This window comes from Giraffa tippelskirchi, chromosome 3 (assembly GCF_054371585.1).
Source record: "Giraffa tippelskirchi isolate mGirTip1 chromosome 3, T2T-mGirTip1v1.2.pri, whole genome shotgun sequence".
Taxonomy (NCBI): Eukaryota; Metazoa; Chordata; class Mammalia; order Artiodactyla; family Giraffidae; genus Giraffa; species Giraffa tippelskirchi.
In genome coordinates, this window is record NC_137277.1 from 76,891,583 (window position 1) to 76,917,118 (window position 25,536).

At 37.6% G+C, this 25,536-nt stretch overlaps 1 protein-coding gene across 5 annotated transcripts in view; it reads left to right on the forward strand.

Annotated features, from left to right (window-relative positions):
• Positions 1-25,536, forward strand: part of PDE1A (phosphodiesterase 1A) — a 479,731-nt gene that overhangs the window by 449,467 nt on the left and 4,728 nt on the right. For 2 of the 5 annotated variants that reach the window (XM_081580991.1, XM_081580997.1), the window contains 2 exons: positions 10,544-10,614; positions 12,872-14,415. In XM_081580991.1, coding sequence (XP_081437117.1) covers positions 10,544-10,614 — 71 coding nt within the window. In that variant the 3' untranslated portion in view covers positions 12,872-14,415. Of the gene's footprint in view, positions 1-10,543; positions 10,658-12,871; positions 14,416-16,509; positions 16,555-25,536 lie in introns of those variants that run through there. The other 3 variants (XM_081580996.1, XM_081581001.1, XR_014079800.1) reach the window with 2 other exon arrangements.

Here is a 25,536-nt window from a genome sequence, read left to right on the forward strand (position 1 = left end):
AACTTCTTATTACTCCCGGAGAAAGGGAATCTCTATTATTTCTTCTCCATGGTATGAGAACATGGCAAGAGAATATTTGGGTCCTTCTTGCACCCTTCACTTTGAAATACCCGTAAGTATAGGCCTTGTGTGGGTCTTGGGATCTGAGTCTTAGCCTGTCTGTCCTGCAGGTGTTACTATAGGAAGTAATAGTAAAAAGAAAGTTTTGTTTTGTAGGGAGTGCTGCTCACCTTTCTTACTATCAAACTACTCATTCTTCTCTGAAGAACTGAATCTTGAATCTTAGTAGTTTGTCAGAACAGGAAGATTAAAAATGGCAAGTTTTTTCAACTTCAGTCTTTTCATTGTATTTCTCCAGGCAACACAGAATGCTATTGCTCTTTCAGATACAACAGAAACCTGCCCCTTTGGGTCAGAGAGTTAATACTGTGTGACTAAACTATTTGATTTAATACATGACTCTGAGGTTGAAGGCTTAGTTCGGCTCCTTAGATGGTATGTGAATTTGGGCAATAGAAACTTTTGAGAGGATTAAAGGGTAAAATATAAGGAACATTGGGCATAGTGCTTGGTACATGGTAACTATTCTTTGAATATTAACTACTGTTTTTGCTGTTGCCGGTAGTACTATTATTAATAGCAATAAACTTTGCAATTGTTACTTATTAACCTATATTCTGGAGAAGGCAATGGCACCCCACTCCAGTACTCTTGCCTGGAAAATCCCATGGATGGAGGAGCCTTAGGCTGCAGTCCATGGGGTCGCTAAGAGTTGGACACGACTAAACGACTTCACTTTCACTTTTCACTTTTATGCATTGGAAAAGGAAATGGCAACCCACTCCAGTGTTCTTGCTTGGAGGATCCCAGAGATGGGGGAGCCTTGTGGGCTGCCGTCTATGGGGTCGCACAGAGTCGGACACGACTGAACTGACTTAGCAGCAGCAACCTATATTCTAACAGATCACTTATGATTTAATAAATCAAAATGTAACAGCACATTCATGTTAAAAATACATGTAGACAGACTAATAAGGATTTGAAATTTAAAGTTGTTTATGTATTAATATTGTATACTTTTTAAAGGTTTAGTATAAAGACCTAGTGGAGAAGGAAATGGCAGCCCACTCCAGTATTCTTGCCTGGAGAATTCCATGGACAGAAGAGCCTGGCAGGCTGCAGTCCAGGGGGTCGCAAAGAGTTGGACATGACTGAGCAACTAACGCACACACACATAAAGACCTAGAGTTTAAAATCTGATCGTATCTTCCTCATGTTCATGTTTGGGCCCTTTTAAAATACAAGTGCTCAGAACCTTATGGAATATTGTAGGCCAGAGATTGTGGATAAGTGGGAAGACCATATAATGTGCATGCAGCATTGGTTTTTCTAACATTATTAAAATTGAATAATTTAAGAAATAAATTTCTGATTGTAGTAGCATAATGTTATAAAATCTCACACTGAAAGTAAAAACTTGAACTATTTTTTTTTAACTTTCAAATTGAGTAAAATTGATGACAAAGCAGTAAAATAAAGAATTGATCTTTTAATAGTTCCCTAGAGCCAGGAAACATGGATAATACTCTATTCTACATGTATATGGGAGTGAGAATTAATGACTTATGCTTAGAACAATAACCCTCAGGGTTTTTTGCAGGGTTATCTATTATAAAACAAGTTCAATTATGTTCAGTATTCTCCATTTAGGCACAAAAGTAGATTTGCATTAAACATTTTTACTGAAGGCAGTGGAGATCTCCTTTTTTCTTAATCTAGGTTCAAATAGAAAACCCAACTAACTAGAATACTAAAAGCAAAGCCAAAATGTTTTAATCAATTTACAATTTTTCCCAACTTTTAACTTTTGAAACTAGTTTAGATCAATACCCCAAATTAGTATTCTTTATGTATTTTTTCTCTCTTCATCTGTAAAAAATAAAGAAAATGTGAATTTTTGGCACACTTCTCAGACTCAGTTTTCATCCTATATTTTCTCTGATTGAGAAAGTAGAGAAGGCACATATTGCCTTTCACATTAAATTGGTTCTAAGAGCCAACTCTTAAAATACCCACATCTGGTTCCCATCACTCTTTACAGCAAAGTATGATTTGAGCGATTTTCATTTCACTACCCTGAATCTTCTTTCTCCATCTTTCCTGCCTTCAAAGATAATCAATGCCCTTACATTTTCACCATCTCTCTGCCACCAGAGCTTATTTTCTAAAAATAGAACTACCGAGTGCATGTGTGCTTAGCAGTACAGTCATGTCTGACTCTTTGTGACTCATTGGATTGTAGCCCACCAGGCTCCTCTGTCCAGGGGATTCTCCAGGCAAGACTACTGGAGTGGGTTGCTATGCCCTCCTCCAGGGGATCTCCCCAACCCAGGAATTAGACCCAGGGATCAAACCCATGGCATTGCAGGCAGATTATTTACCACTGAACCACTGGGGAAACAACTACCATATGAACCAGCAATCCCACCACTGGGCATGTACCCTGAGAAAATCATAATTCAAAAGGACACACACATCCCAAAGTTCATTGCAGCACTATTTATAATAACTAGGACATGGAAACAATTTAGATATCCATCTACAGATGAATGGATAAAGAAGATGTGGTACATATATACCATGGAATATTAGCCATAAAAAGGAATGAAATTGGGTCATTTGTAGTGATGTGGATAAACCTAGAGTCTGTAATACAGAGTGGAAATATGTCAGAAAAAGAAAAGCAAAATATCATATATTAATGAGATAATGGATGGCATCATTGATCCAATGGACATGAGTTTGAACAGACTCTGGGAGATAGTGAAGGACAGGGAAGCCTGACATGCTGCCGTCCACAGAATCGCAAAGAGTTGGAGATGGCTTAATGACTGAATCTAGAAAAATGGTACTGATAAACCTTTTTGCAGGGCAGGAATAGAGACACAGACATAGAGAACTGACTTGTGGACACAGGGAGGGAACAAGAGGATGGAACAAACAGAGTTGCATTGACATTTATATTAATACACTACTATGTGTAAAGGGCTTCCCAGATGGCGCTAGTGGTAAAGAATCCACCTGCCAATGCAGGAGATGCAAGACACACAGGTTCGACCCCTGGGTCCAGAAGATCCCCTGGAGTAGGAAGTGGCAACCCACTTCAGGAATCTTGCCTGGAAAATTCCATGGACAGAGGAGCCTAACGGGCTACAGTCCATGGGGTTTCAAAGAGTCGGACACAACTGAACAACTAACACCATGTGTAAAATAGGTATCTTAGTGGGAAGCTGCTGTGTAATACAGAGAGCTCAACTTGGTAATCTGTGATGACCTAGATGGATGGGATGGTGGGGGTGGCTCAGGAGGAAAGTCTACGGAAGACGGTGAAGGACAGGGAAGCCTGGTGCGCTGCAGTCGTTGGGGTCTCAAAGAGTTGGACATGACTTAGCTACTGAACAGCAATAGGTGATTCACATTGTTGTACAGCTGAAACTAACACAACACTGTAAAGCAATTATACTCTAATAAATAAATTTTAAAAAAAGATCTGTAATTCAACCAGACAAGTCCCATCTGGGAATAAGTATTTCAATAGATATTAGAGCATTCTCCTAAAAGAGTGGTGCTGAAGGATAAATTATTACTTTAGTTATATTGGGTAGGAACACTAAGTCAAGTTTTCTCGACTGGGCTTCACTTCTTCCTTGGCACATGTCTTTCTTTCCAGTCTCCTGCCTCGTTCATGTTTGGCTTGTGCATCTCACCTCCCTACTCTGCTTGTTAGGAGAATATTCCTATCCTCATGCCACCAAAACACACGTATCCTGTAGACCCAATTTTAGACTGAACCCTTTTAAGGAGCCAGTTCACTACTTCTGTATATTGTTTTAACACTAGTTTCAATGGAACTTTCAGGTTTCTGGCTGTTTGATGTGGTACTGATTCTCTAAGTTGAGTGAAATGTTATTGAAAAGCAGTTGAGTACAGAAAGAAATCTTTACTTTCCACAGATCACATTTAATCAGCTCTGTGTAGAACCCACCACATCTTTAGGTGCCTAATACATGTGTACTGAAATTCATTCTGGCATTTGCCAATGTGAATCAATATGTTTTGTATTGCTTTAGTGAACCAAAAAATAATTAGCCATTTCTTGATTTGTGTCTTATGTAACACTTTATGAAATAAGGCGTTACTTCCTCTAACTTTACAGGGTTGTAACTAGCACATTTGGAAATGGGTGGAATCTTTTTTCAGCTGCTGCTGCTGCTAAGTCACTTCAGTCATTTCTGACTCTGTGCGACCCCATAGACGGCAGCCCACCAGGCTCCCCCATCCCTGGGATTCTCCAGGCAAGATTACTGGAGTGGGTTGCCATTTCCTTCTCCAGTAGCCTCACCTTTTTTTTTATTCTCATCTCTCTTGGTGTTTAGCATTCACTCCTTCCTTTGTTTACTATTACCTTCATGCATGAAGCAAAATTTATCCTCAGGCAGAAAATATACAACTCTCAAGAGGCATGTAAATGAAGAGTAGTTTCTCCTGGTGTGAAGATTTCTTATTACCAACCTATAAAGCAAATTGTATCATACAGATGCCGAAACACTGATTAGAATCAGAAGCACTGATTCATCTCACATTACATTTCTCCAATGACTGTAGCTTTCAAATCCTAGATCATGTATTCTTTCTAGTTATTGGCAACATAAGCTATATACATGGACCAAAAATAGAACTGAATCAACCTAGGCAGATCTACCTGCATGAGCAAACACTGCTACATGAGCAAAAGTAGTATTTTTCCTTTTTTAAAAAATATATTTATTTATTTGGTTGTATCAGGAATTAGCTGTAGCAAGTGGGATACTGTGTGATGTGTTATGTTGTGTTACATGGCATCTTTCACTGGGGACACAGACTCTCTAGTTGTAGTGCTTGGGCTTAGTTGCTCTGAAGCATGTGAGATCCTAGCTCCCTGACCAGGGATTGAACCCACACCCCTTGCGTTGCAAGGCAGATTCTTAACCACGTGGACCACCAGGAAAGTCCAAAAGTAGTATTTTTCTTATGAAGAAATGAGAATGGACTATAACTCGGAACTAGTGTTTCTGTTGAAAAGATTACACAAACTGATTTTTGGCAAAGTATTTTTCAAGCACTATTTGTTGTTGCTGCTAAGTATGGAAAATTAACTGGAGTATTTTTAAGGGATAATATGGGGGACTGTCTCCCAAACCTTTCTAGGCCATGGTGCCTTGGAGTAGTCAGTTATCACTTCTCACTGTGTTTTTCTCATTTCTAAGATGGAAATTATGCTGATAGTTTTACTACTTTATGTAGGGATTGTTGAATCAGACAAGAGAGAAATATGTGAAGGCAAATACTGATATAAACTATTAAATTAAATCAATTATTGTGTTTTTTATATCTACAGAAGGAATTATCTTTTTGTTAATTATGAATTCTACATATTAGGAAAACACAACAAGCACATGAAATCTGTTATTTCTTTGGGTATTATTATTTAGGACAAAACTAATCTTTGAAAAGAGAGTAGGTTTAAAGTCTGTGTGTAAAAAAATATTAGTAACTAAGGATAAATGACAGATACGGCAGGAATGGTGAAGGTGGTATGCTAGTGATTGTAGTTTGGGAGCTGGTGAAGCTAGTTGGCAAGATTCTGGTTTGACTTTGTCAGAAAGATTCAGCCATTAGGTAGCCTTGACCCCTGAGGCAGATGACTTGACCTACATCTCTTGCTGTAGTTTGCCATGAAGATTCAGGGAATTAAGATGAGTGAAGCACTTAAAATAGTGCGCACCACCTAGCATTTGTTCACAAGTGTTGTTGGTATTCTATTTTCAATTGTATAATAATTTATCTCAGCAGATTGTTTTTTAAATAAGAGTTCAACAAGACCATAACTGGACAGCTGCTGCTAAGTCGCTTCAGTCGTGTCCGACTCTGTGCAACCCCATAGACAGAAGCCCACCAGGCTCCCTCGTCCCTGGGATTCTCCAGGCAAGAATACTGGAGTGGGTTGCCATTTCCTTCTCCAATGCATGAAAGTGGAAAGTAAAAGTGAAGTCGCTCAGTCGTGTCCGACTCCTAGCAACCCCATGGACTGCAGCCTACCAGGCTCCTCCGTCCATGGGATTTTCCAGGCAAGAGTACTGGAGTGGGGTGCCATTAGCTGGAGTCTCTAATACCCAGCTGATCGTGTGCCTTACATTATTCCCTGCAAGTATTGTTTTTATCATCTATGAGGCTGCTGCTGCTGCTACTGCTAAGTCGCTTCAGTCGTGTCCGACTCTGTGTGACCCCATAGATGGCAGCCCACCAGGCTCCACCGTCCCTGGGATTCTCCAGGCAAGAATACTGGAGTGGGTTGCCATTTCCTTCTCCAGTGCATGAAAGGGAAAAGTGAAAGTGAAGTCGCTCAGTCGTGTCCGACTCTGAGGGACCCCATGGAGTGCAGCCTACCAGGCTCCTCCGTCCATGGGATTTTCCAGGCAAGAGTACTGGAGTGGGGTGCCATTGCCTTCTCCGTCTATGAGGCTAACGTATTATATTAAAGTTACTAATATAATAGTGAGCTCAGATTGCAGGCTGAGTTTAGATTAGCTAAATTTAGAGGATTTCTGTTTATTTGGGTAGGTCTGTCCTTCCTATGAGCACTATCCTCTCCCTACACCCCACCGATTTTAGACTATGTTTATAAAGCAAAAACCGTATTTCCATCCTTTTACAAATTACTTTGTTCAAATTTCAACATTTAGATGACACCTAAAAGCTCTTTGAGATGAACAGAATTATCTGTTTCCTTACTTGCATCACCTTTTTCCTGGCTATCAAAAGAGCTTCTATGCACTTGCTTTGAGCAAACCCATTGCATTCATTCCTAAGGTGTAGCTTTCTATGTATGTGAACTTGCAAATCTCTTTACTAAAATGAAGTTCAGATCACTTTATGGGTTTCGTTGAAATAATAGTGACTTGATAGTAAATAATTTTGACTTCAGTTTATCTATTAATATTTGTGGTCTGCACTGAAGGAAATCACTTGATTTCTGGGACTGATTCTTACCCATAAAATGAAGTTAGACTAGGTCAAAGATTTTAACCCAGGTTATATAGATGGAGTCTATACATTTGGAGAGTGATTTTTTTACTAACCTATAATTAAAATTTAGGATTTCCTTCATTTGTAGGCAACAATTCACAGAGTAACATTTGTGATATTTGTGTTTGTCACCAATGTACTTAGTCACTTAGTCATATCCGATTCTTTTCAATCCCATGGACTGTAGCCTGCCAGGCTCCTTTGTCCTTGGGATTTTTATGCAAGTAAACTGGAGCAGGTTGCCAGTTCCTTCTCCAGGGGATCTTCCTGACCCAGGGATCAAACCCCTGTCTCCTGTATCGCAGGAAGATTCTTTACCTTCTGAGCCATTGGTGAAGCACGTCACCAATAGAATCATCAATATTTTCATAACATTTAAATTCATGAAGAAACCTTATAGTATCCTTTGATCTTATTATTTCAGAATTATATAGATGATAGACCTGCAGCTAGACCTTGTTATTTAATGAATTAATGAAGAAGCACATATGTTACTGTATCTTATCTTAAGGATTACTTGAAGATGTTGATAATTATATTTAATATAAGTGAAATCCTTTGTATTTCATTTATTTATAGATTTTATTTTAAGGAAATCATAGGTTTCACCAAACTAAAAGAGGGGATGATTCAAAACTGTGTGGGACCTTGCATTATAAGGATGTTTCTTAGAAGGTCTTTTACACAGACCACTCTTTGGTCATGAAGATTATCTAAAATGTGATGAATTTATCTAAAATCGATGAATGCGATGAATTGAAAAGTGCAAATAATTTATTCTTTTCTGACAGAATGATATCTCATATCTCAGAATGATATGGCTTTCTCTTTTTATGAAAGCCTAAGAGTTACTTTCAAAGAGTATTATCCAAGTTAGTTGTAAAGCCTTCTATAACTAAAGATTTATTAACTAAAAGTAATATGATTTGAATATGTTGAGGACCTGAATTCAGTATGTTCCTAAGCATTCTGGCTGACATGAAATTGACTGGTAATGTTATGTACGTGCCCTTGAAAACATCTGGAATTTTACAGTTTCAAGGAACACATTTTTTTTTCCAGTGCTACAAAAGTCTTGTCTTGGGTTGGTGATGGTTTTAAATCACTACTTTCCTAATTGTGTGTATGGAATTATTCTTGGATGTAGTCTGTGTAACATGTTTGTAATGCTGTGTTTTAACCATTTGTTATTTTACTCCTCTTCCATTCTTTTATTACTGGTGAGCTCTTTATCCACTAGAAATAAGAGCATTTGATTATTGGTAAACCTCAGTGTCTTTTGTCCACTGTAAAAGTTTCTCAAAAATTTTGAAAGGATTACTTAATTACTTATATTTCTTTCTTTTAATTCAATCTATTTTTTCCACTCTGTTCTGTTCTATTCTATTTTTTTTTCTATTCTATTTGTTCTGTTCTAACCTAGTCATAAGTAGCAAGATTTAAATCAGAAGTTTAAGACAAGACTAGATGATAAATGTTAGAAACACATTGACTTGGGAAGCAGAAATTTCAAAGAAGATCCAAAAGTCAATTATAGGGTGCCTATAACCATCACCCAACTCAAATAATTGAAAAGGTCAGGTTGTTGATGGTTAGGATAGGATTTGTGAGGAGCATTCTTTAATGCATTCTCTGCTATTGGGAAAGGTATAGAAATTCTTCCCTCTTCACCTCAAATCAAAAGAAGATAGTTTCACCCTTGGAGAGTTTGAAGTAAAGGGGATATTGGGAATGGAATCTATATCTTATGTGAGAGATATAAAGGTTAGAAGGTGACAGATAAGCTGAAAGAGAGGAAGCTATGTAGATTTCAGCCTTTCCTCAACTAATATATAGGAATAAAGGCCTAAAGAATGTTTCATGTGAACCGAATGTAGCGTATCTGTATTTGGAAGCACTATAGGGCCTCAGGAGACAGAATCTGGAGATGTACTAACAAATTTCAAGGGGCTGTGGAGATTGTAAAGGAACATGTGTTCATGCCAAGGTTGTGAGAAGTCTCCAACCATGGTCCTTGGCAAGAAGTCCCTGGAGAGCCCATGAATGTGCTCACAGAGCAGTCAGCTCTACACACCTCAGGGTCTAGGGAATCCAAAGCCATTCTACAGTGGTAGTCTTGGTCTTCCGTCTCTTGCTCCAGCTCAGGGGTCCAAGGTAGCCAGTTGGCAGAGGGCAAACAACACTGCTTGCTGCTTGCTTAATAAATCCTGCCTGCTTGAGCTTAAAAGAATAAAGAAATAAAGAAACATCAATCAATCAAGCTCTCCTCCCCCACCCCTCATCACCACAATTTCTAGTCTCTGCAACAAATCCAAGGTTGGGAAGAAGTTTTATCTGTTTTAAGATTGATGTATATTGTATGTGACCAGACCTAAGACACTGGCAATTTAATGTGATCACATGATGTTTTTATTATCTAAGAATGATTGGAAAAGTCTTGATACTACCTAAAAGATTGAACCTGGAACAGAAGATAAGTTTCCCCTGCTAAGTATATTTTAATGAGAGTAAAGGACAAAATAATTTTGCTTTGTGATAATACTCCCTAAGTTCTGTATGTTCACTAATTTTATGAACTCAGTAAAAATCAATTGCAGTTGAGACAATGCAGTCTTACAATATATCTTGGAAAAATAATCTCAAAATCAATTGATGCAAAGTTTAATTGTCAACATATTTTCAATCAAATTTTAGATGGAAAGAACATTATATCATATATTACTATGACTATTTTCTGAAATATCAAAGTAGTTTGAGTAATTGACTCAAAAACCAACTTCCACTAGTTTTTAACTTTCTCACATAATAATTTTCTTTTATCTGTACATTTTGCTTTATGCTTCTATTTTTTATAGATTCTCTGCAGCCTCTCTAGAAATGTTGGAACATTTTCCATGCTACTTTTTTTTCAAAGTTTATATAGAAGCTGAGTGATTCTAAGATTATAAATTCCATTAGTTTGTTTTGGCAGATGATGTATCTTAAACATTACATTCTCTTATACTCATTTTTTAAAATTCATAGCAACTAAGCGATGTGTGATATAAGACAATGAACATTAGAGGGTTTGTTTGAAAGAATATATTTCAATTAAAAATATTTGGGAAAAACATGCATAATTTTTATGTTTGATTTAATAGATGCTTGAACATGTCTCACCTGTTTCATTTCTGTATCCCCAGATTAAATTGCAACTTCACAAACTTGTATAACCACCAGAAGATGACTTGTATACTCTATAAATCCACAGACTGAAAAGAAAGTATTTGGTATCTTTGAAGAAATGTGCCACAGATCCATTATAAAATCTAGTCTTCAGTGTTTTACTGATCGCTTCAGTTTCCTGACCTAATTCGGTTTTTTCCCCTCAGGTCTATTTTATTTTTGTTTATTTGTTGTTTGTGTGCTTATTTTTCAGGTGAACCTGATCCTCATAAGAACTCAGATCTAGTAAATGCTGAAGAAAAACATGCTGAGACACATTCATAGGTTTGAAACACCTTAAAGACATCTTTCATTACAAGTATGGGAGGTAATTTTATTTTTTAGATGAAAAATTTATTTCTGAAGTGAATGGTTTGGAGAGTATCATTAGAAACAAAGTTATCTTATTTAAATGTCTTTTTGGATTCTTTTCTTTTAAATCTCTATTTTCTGGGGCAAACCCTTAACAGGTAAGCTTTAAATATTTACTGTTTAAGTTTACCTTTTCAAAGGATTCTTGACTTACTCATCAATAAAAATTGTATTTACTGAGACCTTTTAGTCCTTTAAATATAATAAGCTATATACTATGGGAAGGTTTAATTCTGTTTTCTTCTACTACTTCATAAAAGAAACATAAATGTTTTATACCAGTTTCCTTTTCTACTTCATGTAGAAAATATGAGTGTTTACATTGGGTGATAATAACAAAGCAAGTACATATTATAAAACAACATCAACATTTGCTAAAATCCATGGACATTGCATCAAAGATTATCTTTATAAAAATTCAGCTTCTAGGGCTCCCCTTTGATCTGCCAAATTACCAGCTCTGGGAGTGATGCCTTAGGAATCTGAATTTTTGATAATTCAATCTGTTGCAATTTCTATATACTGAAGTCAAGAACCACTCTCTTGGGCAGAGAAGGTGCAGGCAGCTAGGAGGGAGTTAGAAAGGAAGAATGTATTTTTATAGTGGAGATGTCTTAATGTCTGTTTAAAAAGTATAAAAATGAGTCTTGCTATTGGCTTGATGGTAGAGGCAAGAAAAAATGCTGCAGGAACCATATCAAGTCTTTGAGATGTTATTAGTAGCACCTCACATGTTGCTTTAAATTGATGAAGTTAAAATGTGATTAGCCATAACTGTTTTGTATATGCTGCATTTAGGCTTACTTATGACAGAAGGCATTTTTTTTAAGGAAACAAACTCACAAGAAATCATGAAGATATATAAAATCTGCATATGCCTAAAAAGCTCTGAATTCAGGTCCCCATTGCTGTCACAAAGGAATGAACAGAACTCCCAACCCCACCTTTTTTTATATCATGAAAGTGCCTTAGCATGGTTGCAGCTGTCACCACTACAGTGAGCTGTTTTACAGACGTTTTCCACTGAGCATCACAATAAAGAGAACCTTGCACTATGAAAAAAAAAGAAAAAATGTGGTTAGCTTTTAAGATGAATCATTTCCCAGTATTCTTGAGTCGGTTGTAAGATTCTTTAATTGATACTAATAATTTCACTAATAGCAACTATCAGTGTCAGGCACTGTAATGAAATCTTATATTTAGTCCTATCAACATTTCCAGAGTTGGTGACTGTGATTAATAGTTTACATAGAAATTGAGGATAGAAATCAAATCACAAAGTGAATAGAAATTTTAAAAACCAGCTCTATATTAAAAATTTTTTAAGATATTGTCTTGTATTGAAACCCTAATACTTTGGCCACCTGATGCAAAGAGCTGACTCATTTGAAAAGTCCATGATGCTGAGAAAGATTAAGGGCAGGAGGAGAAGGGGACGACAGAGGATGAAATGGTTGGATGGCATCACCGACATGAGTTTGGGTAGGCTCCGGGAATTGGTGATGGACAGGGAGACCTGGCGTGCTGCAGTTCATGGGGTCGCAAAGAGTCGGACACGACTGAGCGACTGAACTGAACTGAACTGAACTTATATTAGTTAACAACAATTTCTCTCCATAACCTCCATCCAAACTTTAAACACACATACACACAAAAGAGATAGGAAGAGAAATTCCAACTGATATAAAAAGAATAACTATCATTTTCTGATAAATCTCTTATTTTTGCGAGGTCCATAAAGTCCAACATGAAATTGCCACACAATAATTGATGCCTATATATGACTAAAACATAATCTTCCTTTTTATTTGGATTTTATTTCAGGATAATGAAAACAGTACTAAAATATTCTAAATCCTCAATTTTTCACAAATCTTTTTCTCCTCTTTCAACACACACTCACAACAGACCATTTTATGAACTCATAAAAGAAACAAACATAAATTCTGAGCTAGTAATTCTAGCCACATAAATACACTTAAAGTTGCTATCAGAGATTTTAGCCAGTGCGTCTGCCATTGCTCTTTCTCCACAATTTGGCCTTCTTCAATCAAACCAGAGAAATTTTAAGGCAAAAGTTGGACATTTTCAAATGTTTATCACTTTAAACCCAGTTATTACAGAACATGAGGCATTTTAAAATTTTACTTTCTTGCTTTGTTTTACACAGAGTGCTGTAACTACAAAACTTTCAAGCTGCTAAGTAAAAGGAAAGCAAAAACAAAATTATAGAAAAATATTTTTGCAGCTCTGAGGCTATTTAGATTGTCCTTGTTGTTTTAAATACATGGGAACCAAGTGAGAAGAGGGGCTGCTCAGAAGTTGTAGTTGAAGTCCTAAGACAACAATGAAGCATCAGAGCCCTGACTCTGTGACCTGATGATCTCTTCATTGTAACTCTCAAGCTGGGAAACCACAGCGAAACCTGTTCCTGAAAGCAGTGAACCAGCCTGCATCCACCATGGTTATTGCAAAGCACTAAAGCATCACCCACATGAGGGTCATCACAATGCAAGTCTTACACAAGACCTATGATCCAAGATGACAAGAACCTCCAGCCCTTGTTGGAGACACTAGGACTGAGAATGGGATTTTCCTTCTGGGGTGTTAATCCCATCAGGATGTAACAAAATATATTACAGGTCAAGGGAAAAGTGACAAGAAGTGTGTGTGTGTGTGCACGCACACGCGTGTGTGTGTATGTGTGTGTGTACTTAAAAATGTCTGAAAATGGAAGCCCACACTCTTCTGCACAGAGAACATTATTTGGTGTGAATTTATAATTTTACTACACACAAACAAACTGCAGCCATTGGAGACTGCTTCCTTGTCATATTTTGCCTGAGCATGTGCAGAGCCTTGCCTTTGTTCCAAATTGAAGAACTCCCTTTATTTGTTATTAGCTGCCAAGAAAGGTCAAGCCCAAGTAGGTGTTGTAATTTTCACTGTACAAACTCTTCAATGGTTGTGAGACTAAATGAATTTGTTTTTGTGAAAGGTAGAAATTAGATGGAAAAGATTAAGAGTAGTCATCAATTAAAGAAGAAAGTGAAGGTGGATATGTCCATCCTAATGAGTTTTCTGTTGCACCTGCTTCTTCCCTGGGTTCCACAATGCTAAGCAATATTTTAGAAATGGATGCAATCAGAAGCTTTTAAGTCTAAGTAGTGGGATTTTATAACTCACAACTTAGATATCTTTTCATGTGTAAGCCATATTCTACATGCATATTAGGTATGCATTATTCTAATTTAAGATATATTTGTGCATAGACTGTGTATAAGATGCTTTTAAATGTTCTGTGAATAAGGTCCTTAGCTTTTGTTTCACCTGAAGCATATGTAGAACACAGATAAATAATTGAATTGTATCGTAGATATTATAATGCAATTGATATTTTAAATGTAAGCAGTAAAGATTGATCTATAATGATGTGTTGCAGGGAAAATTTATATAGATATGTACATCATGGTGACTTTTTGTCTTTTAACAATGGATTTCTTGTTTCTATTTATGGAAAAACTGCTATTACTGCTTTTAATGTCTTTTTTAAGGTAGCTATTTACAAACTAGAAAATATTCTGCATTTAAAATAGAATCTGACTGTCTGGGAAGTCTAATTACTATTGTTCCTATTTGAGCCAGTTGTCTTTCATTAAAGGTATAGAATCTCTCAACAGAGAAATAAATTGAAACACTGCTTCTGAACTGTCATAGGAAACATGTCCATTTTGTCCTATTAATACTTTAAGATATGTAGACTTTGTAACTAAAACAATAGAAGAGTATAATGAAGTCATTATTTTCTGTATATGGGTTTCAACCTAATTTTCCAGGTTATGTAACTTGTAAAGCGCTGTGACAGAACTTCCAGGGGATCCGAGAAAACATGCTCCATCCCTTCAGAAGAGTCGCACTGTTGATGCACTTATTCCTTTTAAACTGATCTCCCTGTCTCACTTCCTCTTTCCCTCCTTCCATTTCATGTCTTTACTTCTCTCTTCTGTAACTTCCTTATTCCCTCCTCTCTCCCTTTAAGACAGCCACTGACTTGTCTGAATTAGCAGGAAGTTAGAGGGAGGGTAGCGGTTCCCATCTCTTCTTGCCAACATAGTATCCTGAAGAGAAGGATGGATAAATTTGACTCCTGAGCCTTAAATGTTTTGCTTAGCATTGTACCTTCAGCTACCCAACATATATCTAACAATTTCATAGGCCTTTTTATTTAAGCAGTGTCTCTTTTATTTAATTTTTAACATGACAAGCTACAATTCTTGTGTTTTTACTCTGCTGTAATTTTCCATATTTCCTATTATATATGACTGTTAAATAAATCTTACTGGAGGGAAAATATTGTGAACCATTTGGTGCCTGATGTAATTCGATTTGGTAGGGCATTATAAAGTTGATGAAATCAAGGAAAACCAGAAGTACCTCATCCTAAAAATTGATATGAGTTCTATCAGAAAGTGATTTTTACTCTATGAAAGAAATGTTCATTGAACATGTATTATTGCACCTATTACTTGCATTCTCCTGGCCAGATGCATGTGCATATAGGATTCTGGAAAGCTGAATGATTACTCTAGAAATTTCCTATTTTATAGAGGAGCAAATCTATACACATATATAACTAAAAAGCCACATATAAAGTCATCAGGTACAAATAAAATGCCCCCTCTGGGTATTAAAGGAGGTAAACACTGCCCTTATCTTCAGGGCTTCCAAAAATGGTTGACATTTCAATAACAAATAATAAACAAAAGCTCATATTCATTGCCTATTTTCTGTATACAAGCTCCAGGTAAGCACTTAACAAACGTTATCTCTGTTCCTCAATCATCCGGTTAAGTGGGTATCAATATGAGTAAGGAAATCATGTCTCAAGAGAAAGAGCTTTGTCTAAGGCCATGTGGGTCTCCAGACTGGAATTGGTTCTAGAGCTCTCTGGCACCAGAGACCTCTTTTTCTTTCCACTGCATCTATATAGGATGTGGCAGAAGCACAGAGGGAAAGACAGTTCTGTAAACAAGAATAATGTGAATAAGGTAACACTAGAGAAAAAAGAAAGGAAGTAAAGAGTGTCAAGGTGAAGACCTAGAGAGTTTTAATTAACTTAGTTAAGAGGAACTGGCTCAGTATGTGTCACCTCTTAGGCTGTGTCTTCATGATGCTAAAGCATTCTCTATGAAAAAGTGTAAAAATTCATCTAATCATCAGATACATGATGCTTAACTTTCTACTTTAAATATGATTCCATGATAAATTTTCACCTAATATCAAAAAGCTTTAGAAGGTCATATTTTAATTTTGAAAATAATTTAATTTTGTTGAATGTGAATATAAAACACATCTTTTCTTTGGAAGATACATTAAGCCTTGTGTCCTCTGTTTAATTGCTTTCCTTAAATATCACAAAATTTATCCAACATTTAGCATAAGCTTTAAACAATAATGAAAATATATACTTTAGAGTCAAAAAACAAACACCTAATGATATCCCACATTACTTCCCTGTCCTTTCTTCAGAAGTAATTCCAAATATTTAAGACACAAATTCTATGTATGGACCAACATGCATATTTAACGCTCTTTGGGGAACTATTTGTCCATTAGTAGCATTAGTAAATTTTCTAGGTTATTTCCTTACCAGTTGTGATGGTTGGAGAGCTTCCTTTGCCTCTCAGGCTGATAGGTTTTTATCTCTAATAATTAAAGAGTCAATTATTTAGTTCTTGTTATAGTCTTACTGCTGCATTATATTATCTCTTACATTATCTCTTTTATTCCCTGTAACTGCTCTTTGAGGATGTGTTATCCCTATCTTTGGATGAGGAACCACGACAGAAGAAGGTAAATCATTTGTGTAAGCTCACACAGCTATTAAGTTGAGGACCTTGGATTTGAAGACTGAGTGTGACTCCCTAAACTACTAGACAGACTGTCTCTGGCCAGTGTGAGAGGATCAGTCCTGTCTTCTCCACCCACATTATCCATTACCTTCCTTTTCTAGCCTTTACTCCATCCTACTCTATTCTCTCCAGGTATTTGTCCCTAAAAGCTAGCACTCTGAGAGGGCAGAATTTCTGCTGACCAACAGCAGGGTCAAGTATGCTTGGGTGACCAATGAAATCATGTGTTACAGCAGAAAAGGTGCCTTTGATTTCTCTGGATGGAGGAATTATTTCCCATACTTAATATGTGACCTTAAATTTTTCCTTTCCAGATAACCAGTGGTATTCAGTCCAGACCTTTGCTACTGAAAGTGTGGTCCCTACTTGGGAACTTCTTAGAGATGAAGAATCTCAGGGTCCATCCAAAACTTTTAAACTCTAATTGGCCTTTTAAGAAGATAACTGGTTGATTTCTATACATATCATTGTTCTATATGTTAATCAAATATTATGGAGATAATTCTAAATACCTACCAAGCACTTAGACTGCAGTTTTTCCACCACACTAAACAAGAGCTCTCAACACTGTTCTACTCCCTCAAAACTAAAGCAAACCAAACCTCTACAAACTCCTAAACTGGACACAGTTATGATTTCTTCAGTTGTTGAAAAGCTTGCTGTGACATAGCACTTGGGTTGATTGAAAGTTAAGTTATATTGTTTCTATAAACATTAAAGATCCATTTCCTTTTTTCTATCAAGAGAGCATTGCATGGTTTAAATCTTTACCTTCTCACATGTGTTCCACATTTGGCTTCTCTACTTCCAGCTCTTTTCACTTATTCTTTTCTGCACACTGTTATTATATTGATTTTTGTATCTTACATACATACGTACGTGAAGTCGCTCATTTGTATCCCCACTCTTTGCAACCCCATGGTCTGTAGCCTACCAGGCTCCTCAGTCCATGGAATTTTCCATGCAAGGGTACTGGAGTGCGTTGCCATTTCCTTCTCCAGGGGATCTTCCCAACCCATGGATTGAACCTGGGTCTCCCGCATTGCAGGCAGACGCTTTATTGTCTGAGCCACCAGGGAAGCCCATTATTATAGTAAATCTCCTTAAATCATTCTTTGGAACTACCACTCTTCTCAAAAACACTTTATCCCTGTTTACACCAGGGGTCAGTATGCCCTTTCTGTTAAGAATCAGGAAGTAGATATTTTAGATTTTGCAGGCCACATCCCGTAACTCTGTCTTTCCTCCCCCTCTTTCCTCCTCTGCTTCTTCTTTTCTTTCTTCTCTTCCTTTTCTATTTTTACAAGCCTTTAAAAATGTAAAAGGCAAATATAAAAACAAAGTAAAAGCCATTCTTAACTTGGGGGGTGGGAGTGGTACATCAAAATAGGCCCCCTGGCCAATTTAGCCAGTGGGCCTCTGACACTTGCTTCTTTTTCAGATGGAAGAGTTTGTACCCTAGCATGAAAGAGTGAGGGTGCTGATGCCAGTGTTGTCACCCCCGGGAGACGTAGCTTCCCCAGGGCCTGCACAACCACCCTGAGGAAGAGGGAGGTGATTATTTCCAGTTCCCCTGTCACCCATTCACAGCCCAGGGAGCAGTTTAGCAGAGCTAGCTCCACCACTGGTTCTCAACATTTAGAAGGCTTCAGCATCATGTGAAGGGTCTGTTAAACTGCGGATTGCTAAGCCCCACCTCCCAAAGTGCCTGAAGAACCATGGACGGAGGTTCATGACATTGTACAGGAGGGAGTGATCAAGACTATCCCCAAGAAAAAGAAATGCAAAAAGGCAAAATGGGTATATGAGGAGGCCTTACAAATGGCTGAGAAAAGAAGAGAAGCTACAGGCAAAGGAGAGATAGCAAGGAGAGATAAGAAAGCCTTCCTCAGGGATCAGTGCAAAGAAATAGAGGAAAACAATAGAATGGAAAAGATTAGAGATTTCTTCAAGAAAATTAGAGATACCAAGGGAACATTTCATGCAAAAATGGGCTCTATAAAGGACAGAAATGGTATGGACCTAACAGAAACAGAAGATATTAAGAAGAGGTGGCAAGAATACACAGAACTATACAAAAAAGATCTTCATGACCCAGGTAACCATGATGGTATGATCATTCACCTAGAGCCAGACATCCTGGAATGCGAAGTCAAGTGTGCCTTAGGAAGCATCACTATGAACAAAGCTAGTGGAGATGATGGAATTCCAGTTGAGCTATTTCAAATCCTAAAAGATGATGCTGTAAAAGTACTGCACTCAATATGCCAGCAAATTTGGAAAATTCAGCAGTGGCCACAGAACTGGAAAAGGTCAGTTTTCATTCCAATCTAAAAGAAAGGCAATGCTAGAGAATGTTCAAACTACCCCACAGTTGCACTCATATCACATGCTAGCACAGAAATGCTCAAAATTCTCCAAGCCAGGCTTCAACATTACGTGAACCGAGAACTTCCAGATATTCAAGCTGGATTTAAAAAAGGCAGAGGAACCAGAGATCAAATTGCCAACATCCGTTAGATCATCGAAAAAGCAAGAGAGTTCCGGAAAAACATCTACTTCTGTTTTATTGACTATTGACTTTGACTGTGTGGATCACCACAAACAGTGGAAAATTCCTAAAAAGATGGGAATACCAGACCACCTTACCTGTCTCCTGAGAAATCTGTATGCAAGTCAAGAAGCAACAGTTAGAACTGGACATGGAACAACAGACTGGCTCCAAATCGGGAAAGGGGTATGTCAAGGTTGTATATTGTCAACCTCCTTATTTAACTTAGATGCAGACTACATCATGTGAAATCCCAGGTTATGAAGCACAAGCTGAAATCAGGATTGCTGGGGAAAATATCAATAACCTCAGATATGCAGATGACACCACCCTTATGGCAGAAAGCAAAGAAGAACTAAAGAGCATCTTGATGAAAATGAATGAGAAGAGTAAAAATATTGGCTTAAAATTCAACATTCAGAAAACTAAGATCATGGCATCCAGTTCCATCACTTCATGGCAAATAGATGGGGAAACAGTGACAGACTTTATGTTTTGTGCTCCAAAATCACTGCAGATGGTGACTGCAGCCATGAAATTAAAAGATGCTTGCTCCTTGGAAGAAAAGCTATGACCAACCTAGACAGCATATTAAAAAGCAGAGACATTACTTTGCTGACAAAGGTCTGTCTAGTCAAAGCTATGGTTTTTCCAGTAGTCATGTATGGATGTGAGAGTTCGACTGTAAACAAAGCTGCGCACCCCAAAGCATTGATTCTTTTGAACTGTGGTGATGGAGAAGAGTTAAGAGTCCCTTGCACTGCTAGGAGATCAAACCAGTCAATCCTAAAGGAAATCAGTCCTGAATACTCTTTGGAAGGACTGATGCTGAAGCTGAAACTCCAGTACTTCGACCACCTGATGAGAACTGACTCATTTGAAAAGACCCTGATGCTGGGAAAGATTGAAGGCAGGAGGTGAAGGGGTCGACAGAGGATGAGATGGTTGGATGGCATCACCAACTCAATGAATGTGAGTTTGAGCTAGCTCCGGGAGTTGGTGACGGACAGGGAAGCCTGGTGTGCTGCAGTCCATGGGGTCACAAAGATTTGGACAAGAATGAGGGACTTAACTGAACTGACCTCCCAGAGAGTCCTTTACCATGAGTCCGGGGTAGAGCCTGAGGTGATGCTGATGCCATTGGACTAGAGATCTCACCTTAAGAACCACTGTTTTACAAATGAGCAAGGCTTAAACACTTTAGCATAGTATTCAAAGTCCTTTGCAGTCTAACCCCAGCCTATCATTTTAGCCGTAGCCTTCACTACACCACTCACTCCTGGACCTCAGCTATGCCTCTGCACATGACTCCTCCTCTGCATGGATCTTGCTACTCCCTTTGCCACCTTTACCTGTCACTGTCCCTCCTTCCTCTAAGGACCTGAGAACAGAAAGCTTCTTCTCCCAGAAAGCCTCTTCTCATCACTCTGGTCAGAACTCTCAGACCTTTTCTGGATGAACACATCTCATATCCCTCTGTGCAGGGAACTTGCAGTTCTCCATTTCATGTGTTTGCTGCCAGGTTTTAAGATAAAGAAGCACTGAACCTTACACACAGTAGACATTCAGTAAATATTCATTAAATAAATGAATATGAGTAAGTAAATGAAGGTAAGAAGGAAAAGTTTATTTTTGTTTGTTCTGATACATGATTGAGTTAATCATTTTCAGATAACATCTCTAGTTAATTCAATCAAAATGAGACTCACTTTTCAGGCTTTTTATATCTACATAATTCCAAGAATCCATTTGTGTGTGGTTTTTTTTTTCCCCTCAGAACAGACAAATGGCAGAGGAGGGGTGTGCATTAATTCTTAATAGCTTGCTAAAAGCAAACCTGGATTATATAAGAAAAACGTTAAAGTCTCCCCATCTGTCTCTTGTCTACCACTGGGGAGATGGGTCTGCTGGTGCAGAGACATATGAATTATAGCTAATCTTACCAACTTTACAAGGAGAAAAGCTCACATTTCCTGGGTGATTTTCTATAGCCTTGATGAATTCATACAGGAAACAGTACAAGCTTCAGAGCAACAATGGCCTCAATTCAGAATATGTCTTTGGTAGTTGGTAGCTGTCAAGCTTTACATTTCCTTACTTCTCACCACAGAGACTTTGGTAGAATGGTAAAATAACAGCGAAGAACATTTAAAGGACCTAGACTGTACTTGACACATTGTTGGTTCTAAATTAACAGAAGTTAATATTATTTTATTTTTATCTAGGTGTTGTTATTTCTTGTTGAATTGTATGTGGAAGACCTGAGGCAAGAAACATCTCATCCAAAGACTGAATTTGGCCCTTAGTTCAATTTCAGACTTTGTTGATTACAGTTTCTGTGATTTTGGCCTCAATTTTCTCATCTATGAAATGGAGATAGTAAGAGTACATATTTTATAGAATTACTGGAATGATTAATTGAAATGGCCCATGTAAGGTGCTGAGACTATCCACTGACATATAGAAAAGCTGAAATAGTGTGACCTATAAAAATAAGAATATCAGGAGCTCCACCTCAATCCTTTAAAATTAATTATTGCTTATAGTTGCATGGTTTTGACTTTAATAGCAATATCCTAAAAGTCCACATGATGGAGAGGTTGTTCCATGGTAAGAGTAGGCCAGCTGTTTTATAATAGAGGTCAGCATTTACGTCCTTGGCTTTTTAGAAAAGCAAAGTTACATATAGATATATTGAAATACAGTTTGACCTATATAGACAGATAACAATATTGATATATGTCATGTGGATATTCAATTTTAGGGACTTTGTAAGATGTAAATGTTGAAAAACATCAGCATAAAGATAAAATAACAATAAACTTTAGACTTTCTGAATGGAGTGTTGAGTAAAACACATGATTGGACAATCCAAGTGTACTTAGAAGCAACAATAGCAGTTTCTCAAAAAAAAACAAAAACCCTGCAGGAAAACTTCTCATTAACAAAATTTTTAAAAAAAGCTCTCTTTGGCGGGAACAAAAAAGGGAGGAGAACTTTGATAATGTGGAAAGTGTGTGAGAAGAGCAGATGTGTCCACTAAATGTGGTAAGTCAGATGCCTTCTAGGAGCCAAATGGGTCAACAATGAAATCATAATCTTACAATACACCGGAGACAAGATGGCCTCTAGAAATAGCCATGGTGCAGAAGACACATTCAGAAGGAAATGACTTGGCAGGTGTGGACAGGAACTTACTAAGAGCAAGTTGTGTGGTCAGGGACGGGAGAGAAAAGGAGCTGGTCTTGCCTCTGCCTTGGGCTCTCTCTCTCTGGCTCCTTTCTCTTTCCACCTCCCACTGCGCCACAGTCCTTCACCTTTCTTTGTTTTGTCTAGTTTATTCTGGGTGTCTCCCTCCATTCCCACCTAGCTTTCTCTTAACAGAAAATAATTTGAAAATGATAACTTTAGGGAAATATTTATTTTAAAAAAGTTTTAATTCTGTGTGCTTAATTTCATAGCAAATGGGTTAAATCTCTTTTTGCCCTTTAAAAAAAGCTCCATTTTTATTTCAGTGTGGTTACGTTATGTACATGTACATATATAGTTGTACACATACACATATTTTTTATGGGCTTCCCAGGCAGCTCAGTGGTAAAGAATCTGCCTGCCAATGCAGGAGACACAGTTTTGATCCCTGGGTTGGGAAGATCCCCTGGGAAAGGAAATGGCAATCCCCTCCAGTATTCTTTGGTGGAAAATCCCACGGACAGAGGAGCCTGGCAAGCTACAGTCCATGGGGTTGCAAAAAGGCAGACATGATTTAGTGACTAAACAACAGCAACAATAATGTTTAAAACACCAGACAAATATAACAATTAACTGACAATCTCAAATAGGAAATCTATGTCCCATTAGGGCAAAAGAAGAAAGATGAGAGCAACATCTGGTAATGTAATTAGTACGATTAGGGAAACACATCCACAGAATTTACACTGCAGGGGAAATGTAATGGGAAAACACCCATTTACTGCAATGCCTTGACAAGTGTTAGTCTCTAAAAAATAAAGGAGAGAAGATATTCTCCTATGATTCTTGAAAAGACCTTTAAGCATCTGCAAGTAATTTTTGCAAAGTTCTTATTGTTCTACTGCTTTGATTCATAGTTATACCATTGCAGAGGTTATAGTAGCAGAGGAAAGACAGATGAATAGGAAATAAGTATACGTGTACATTTAATATAAATTTTGCATGACACAGGGATCTTTATAAGGAAATGAAGATCCAAAGAAGCAGATCTGAGTGTTTTTTTGCTAGGATTGATGAAGAAGGGACAGCCGTGGAAGACTATGACAGGTTAAGAAGTGTGAGGTGAATAGAGGAAATGGGGAAACCTCTAATGCCTGTTTGTTGGGATTCTTCTGAGAGTCCCTTTGTCTTCAGAGACAAGGATCCTTCTCTCCAGGTACAGGGAGGACACCTTTCACGTGAGGGTTTTAAGCCTGGTTCAGTGGAGAAGGACAGCGAGAAGGTCAGCGTGAGCCTCCTGCTTCTGTTTTCTCAAAATCCTCCAACTTAAAATATTCAGTATGCCCAGGTGCCATATTTGGGAGTGGTGCATCCTGAATCCCATCACTACTTTTGAGAAAAATGAAATTTTAAATTCCAGAGAAATTCCTTCCTCGATTAGTTAGAGGAGAGTAGCAGTTAGAATGTTCTGTTTGGTTCCTCCTTAAGCAGCATGTTGCTTTTTCAATACTATAATATCTATAGTATATTCTCTATAATTACTTATTTAGGTCTGAGGTAATTATGATTATTTACATTATTTTTACTTTTTCTGCAATATTATAATCTGGGAGATGGTATGTGAAAAATTATCATTCCTCAAATTCTGGAAGAAAGACTGGGAAAGATAATTTGATAATAAAAAATAACAACTTGTGTAATTTACTTTTATTTTACAATTTATTAGAAATTAAGAAAAAGGAACAACTTAAAAAGATTGATGTCTTTTTTTCCCTAAGAATAGGTTATACTTAGGATTGTCGTAAACTTGGCAGATCCTTTTTTTGTAAGATATTAAAGGTTATTTTTTAAGGGAAGCTTGGTGTGCTACAGCCCATAGGGTCTCAAAGCGTCAGACACATTTGAGTGACTGAACAACAACTACAAACATAGAAAGGGCTTTCCTGATGGCTCAATCGGTAAAGAGTTACCTGCAGTGCAGGAAACACAGGTTCAATTCCTTGGTCCGGAAGATCCCCTGGAGAAGGAAATAGCAACCCCTTCCAGTATTCTTGCTTGAAGAATTCCATGGACAAAGGAGCCTGGTGAGCTACAGTCCAAAGGGTTTCAAAGAGCCCAACCTAACTGAGGGACTAAGCGCCTATGCAAACATAGAAAGGATTTCTAAATGTGCCAAATACTTCAAAAAGAGTTTCAAATTTTCTTTTTTATTGGCCATAGGTCATTTTAGCTTGAAGTCAATGTCAAAGCATCAAAGTAAAACTCAGGTTCTTCTTCCCACCCCTGTCTCAGCAAAATTATTCCCATGTGCTTTGTGTATGGAATGTAGAAAACTTACTTCTAAGTCAATCTATAAAGCACTATAAGAAAACATAAAAACCTGTGGTTCCTAAGGAGGATAGGCTTTTTCATCCTAAAAACTATTACAACTTCTCAAGCAGATCATAAGATAGTGGAAGAGTTTGTTGGACCATTGGTTCATTTAGGGCCACTTTCTTTGGACTCTAGTGTCCTGTTCTATAAAATGAATCCTACCTGTCATACATATTTAATGTGATTACTAACTGAAAAACAGGTGAGGCTGCTTTATTAATTGTAAAGAACTGAGCATATAGTTACTAGCAGGATGGCAACAATAGGAGCATTCTCATTTTTATAACTCTGACATTTGAATCAGTAGTTTCTATGTAGTAGACTATCAATATATATGTGTGTGTGTGTATATATATATGTATATATATATATTTGTGGAAATAAATTGAATCAAAACCAGAAGCAAAGGAATAAATAAATATAATGGAATTTGAAAAACACGAAAGAAAATATATTTAAAAGCCTCCTTATTGTAAGAGAAAGTTTGTTGTGACCACATGGACTATACAGTCCACGGAATTCTCCAGGTCAAAATACTAGAGTGGGTAGTCTTTCCCTTCTCCAGGGGATCTTCCCAACCCAAAGGCTCAAACAGGTCTCCCGCATTGCGGGTGGATTCTTTACCAGCTGAGATACAAGGGAAGCCCAAGAATACTGGAGTGGGTAGCTTATCCCTTCTCCAGCAGATCTTCCAGACCCAAGAATCGAACAGGGGTCTCCTGCATTTCAGGTGGATTCTCTACCAACTGAGCTATCAGGGAAGCCCCTAATCCAGAATTAGAAAAACTAAAAATGAATCACTTAAAATTT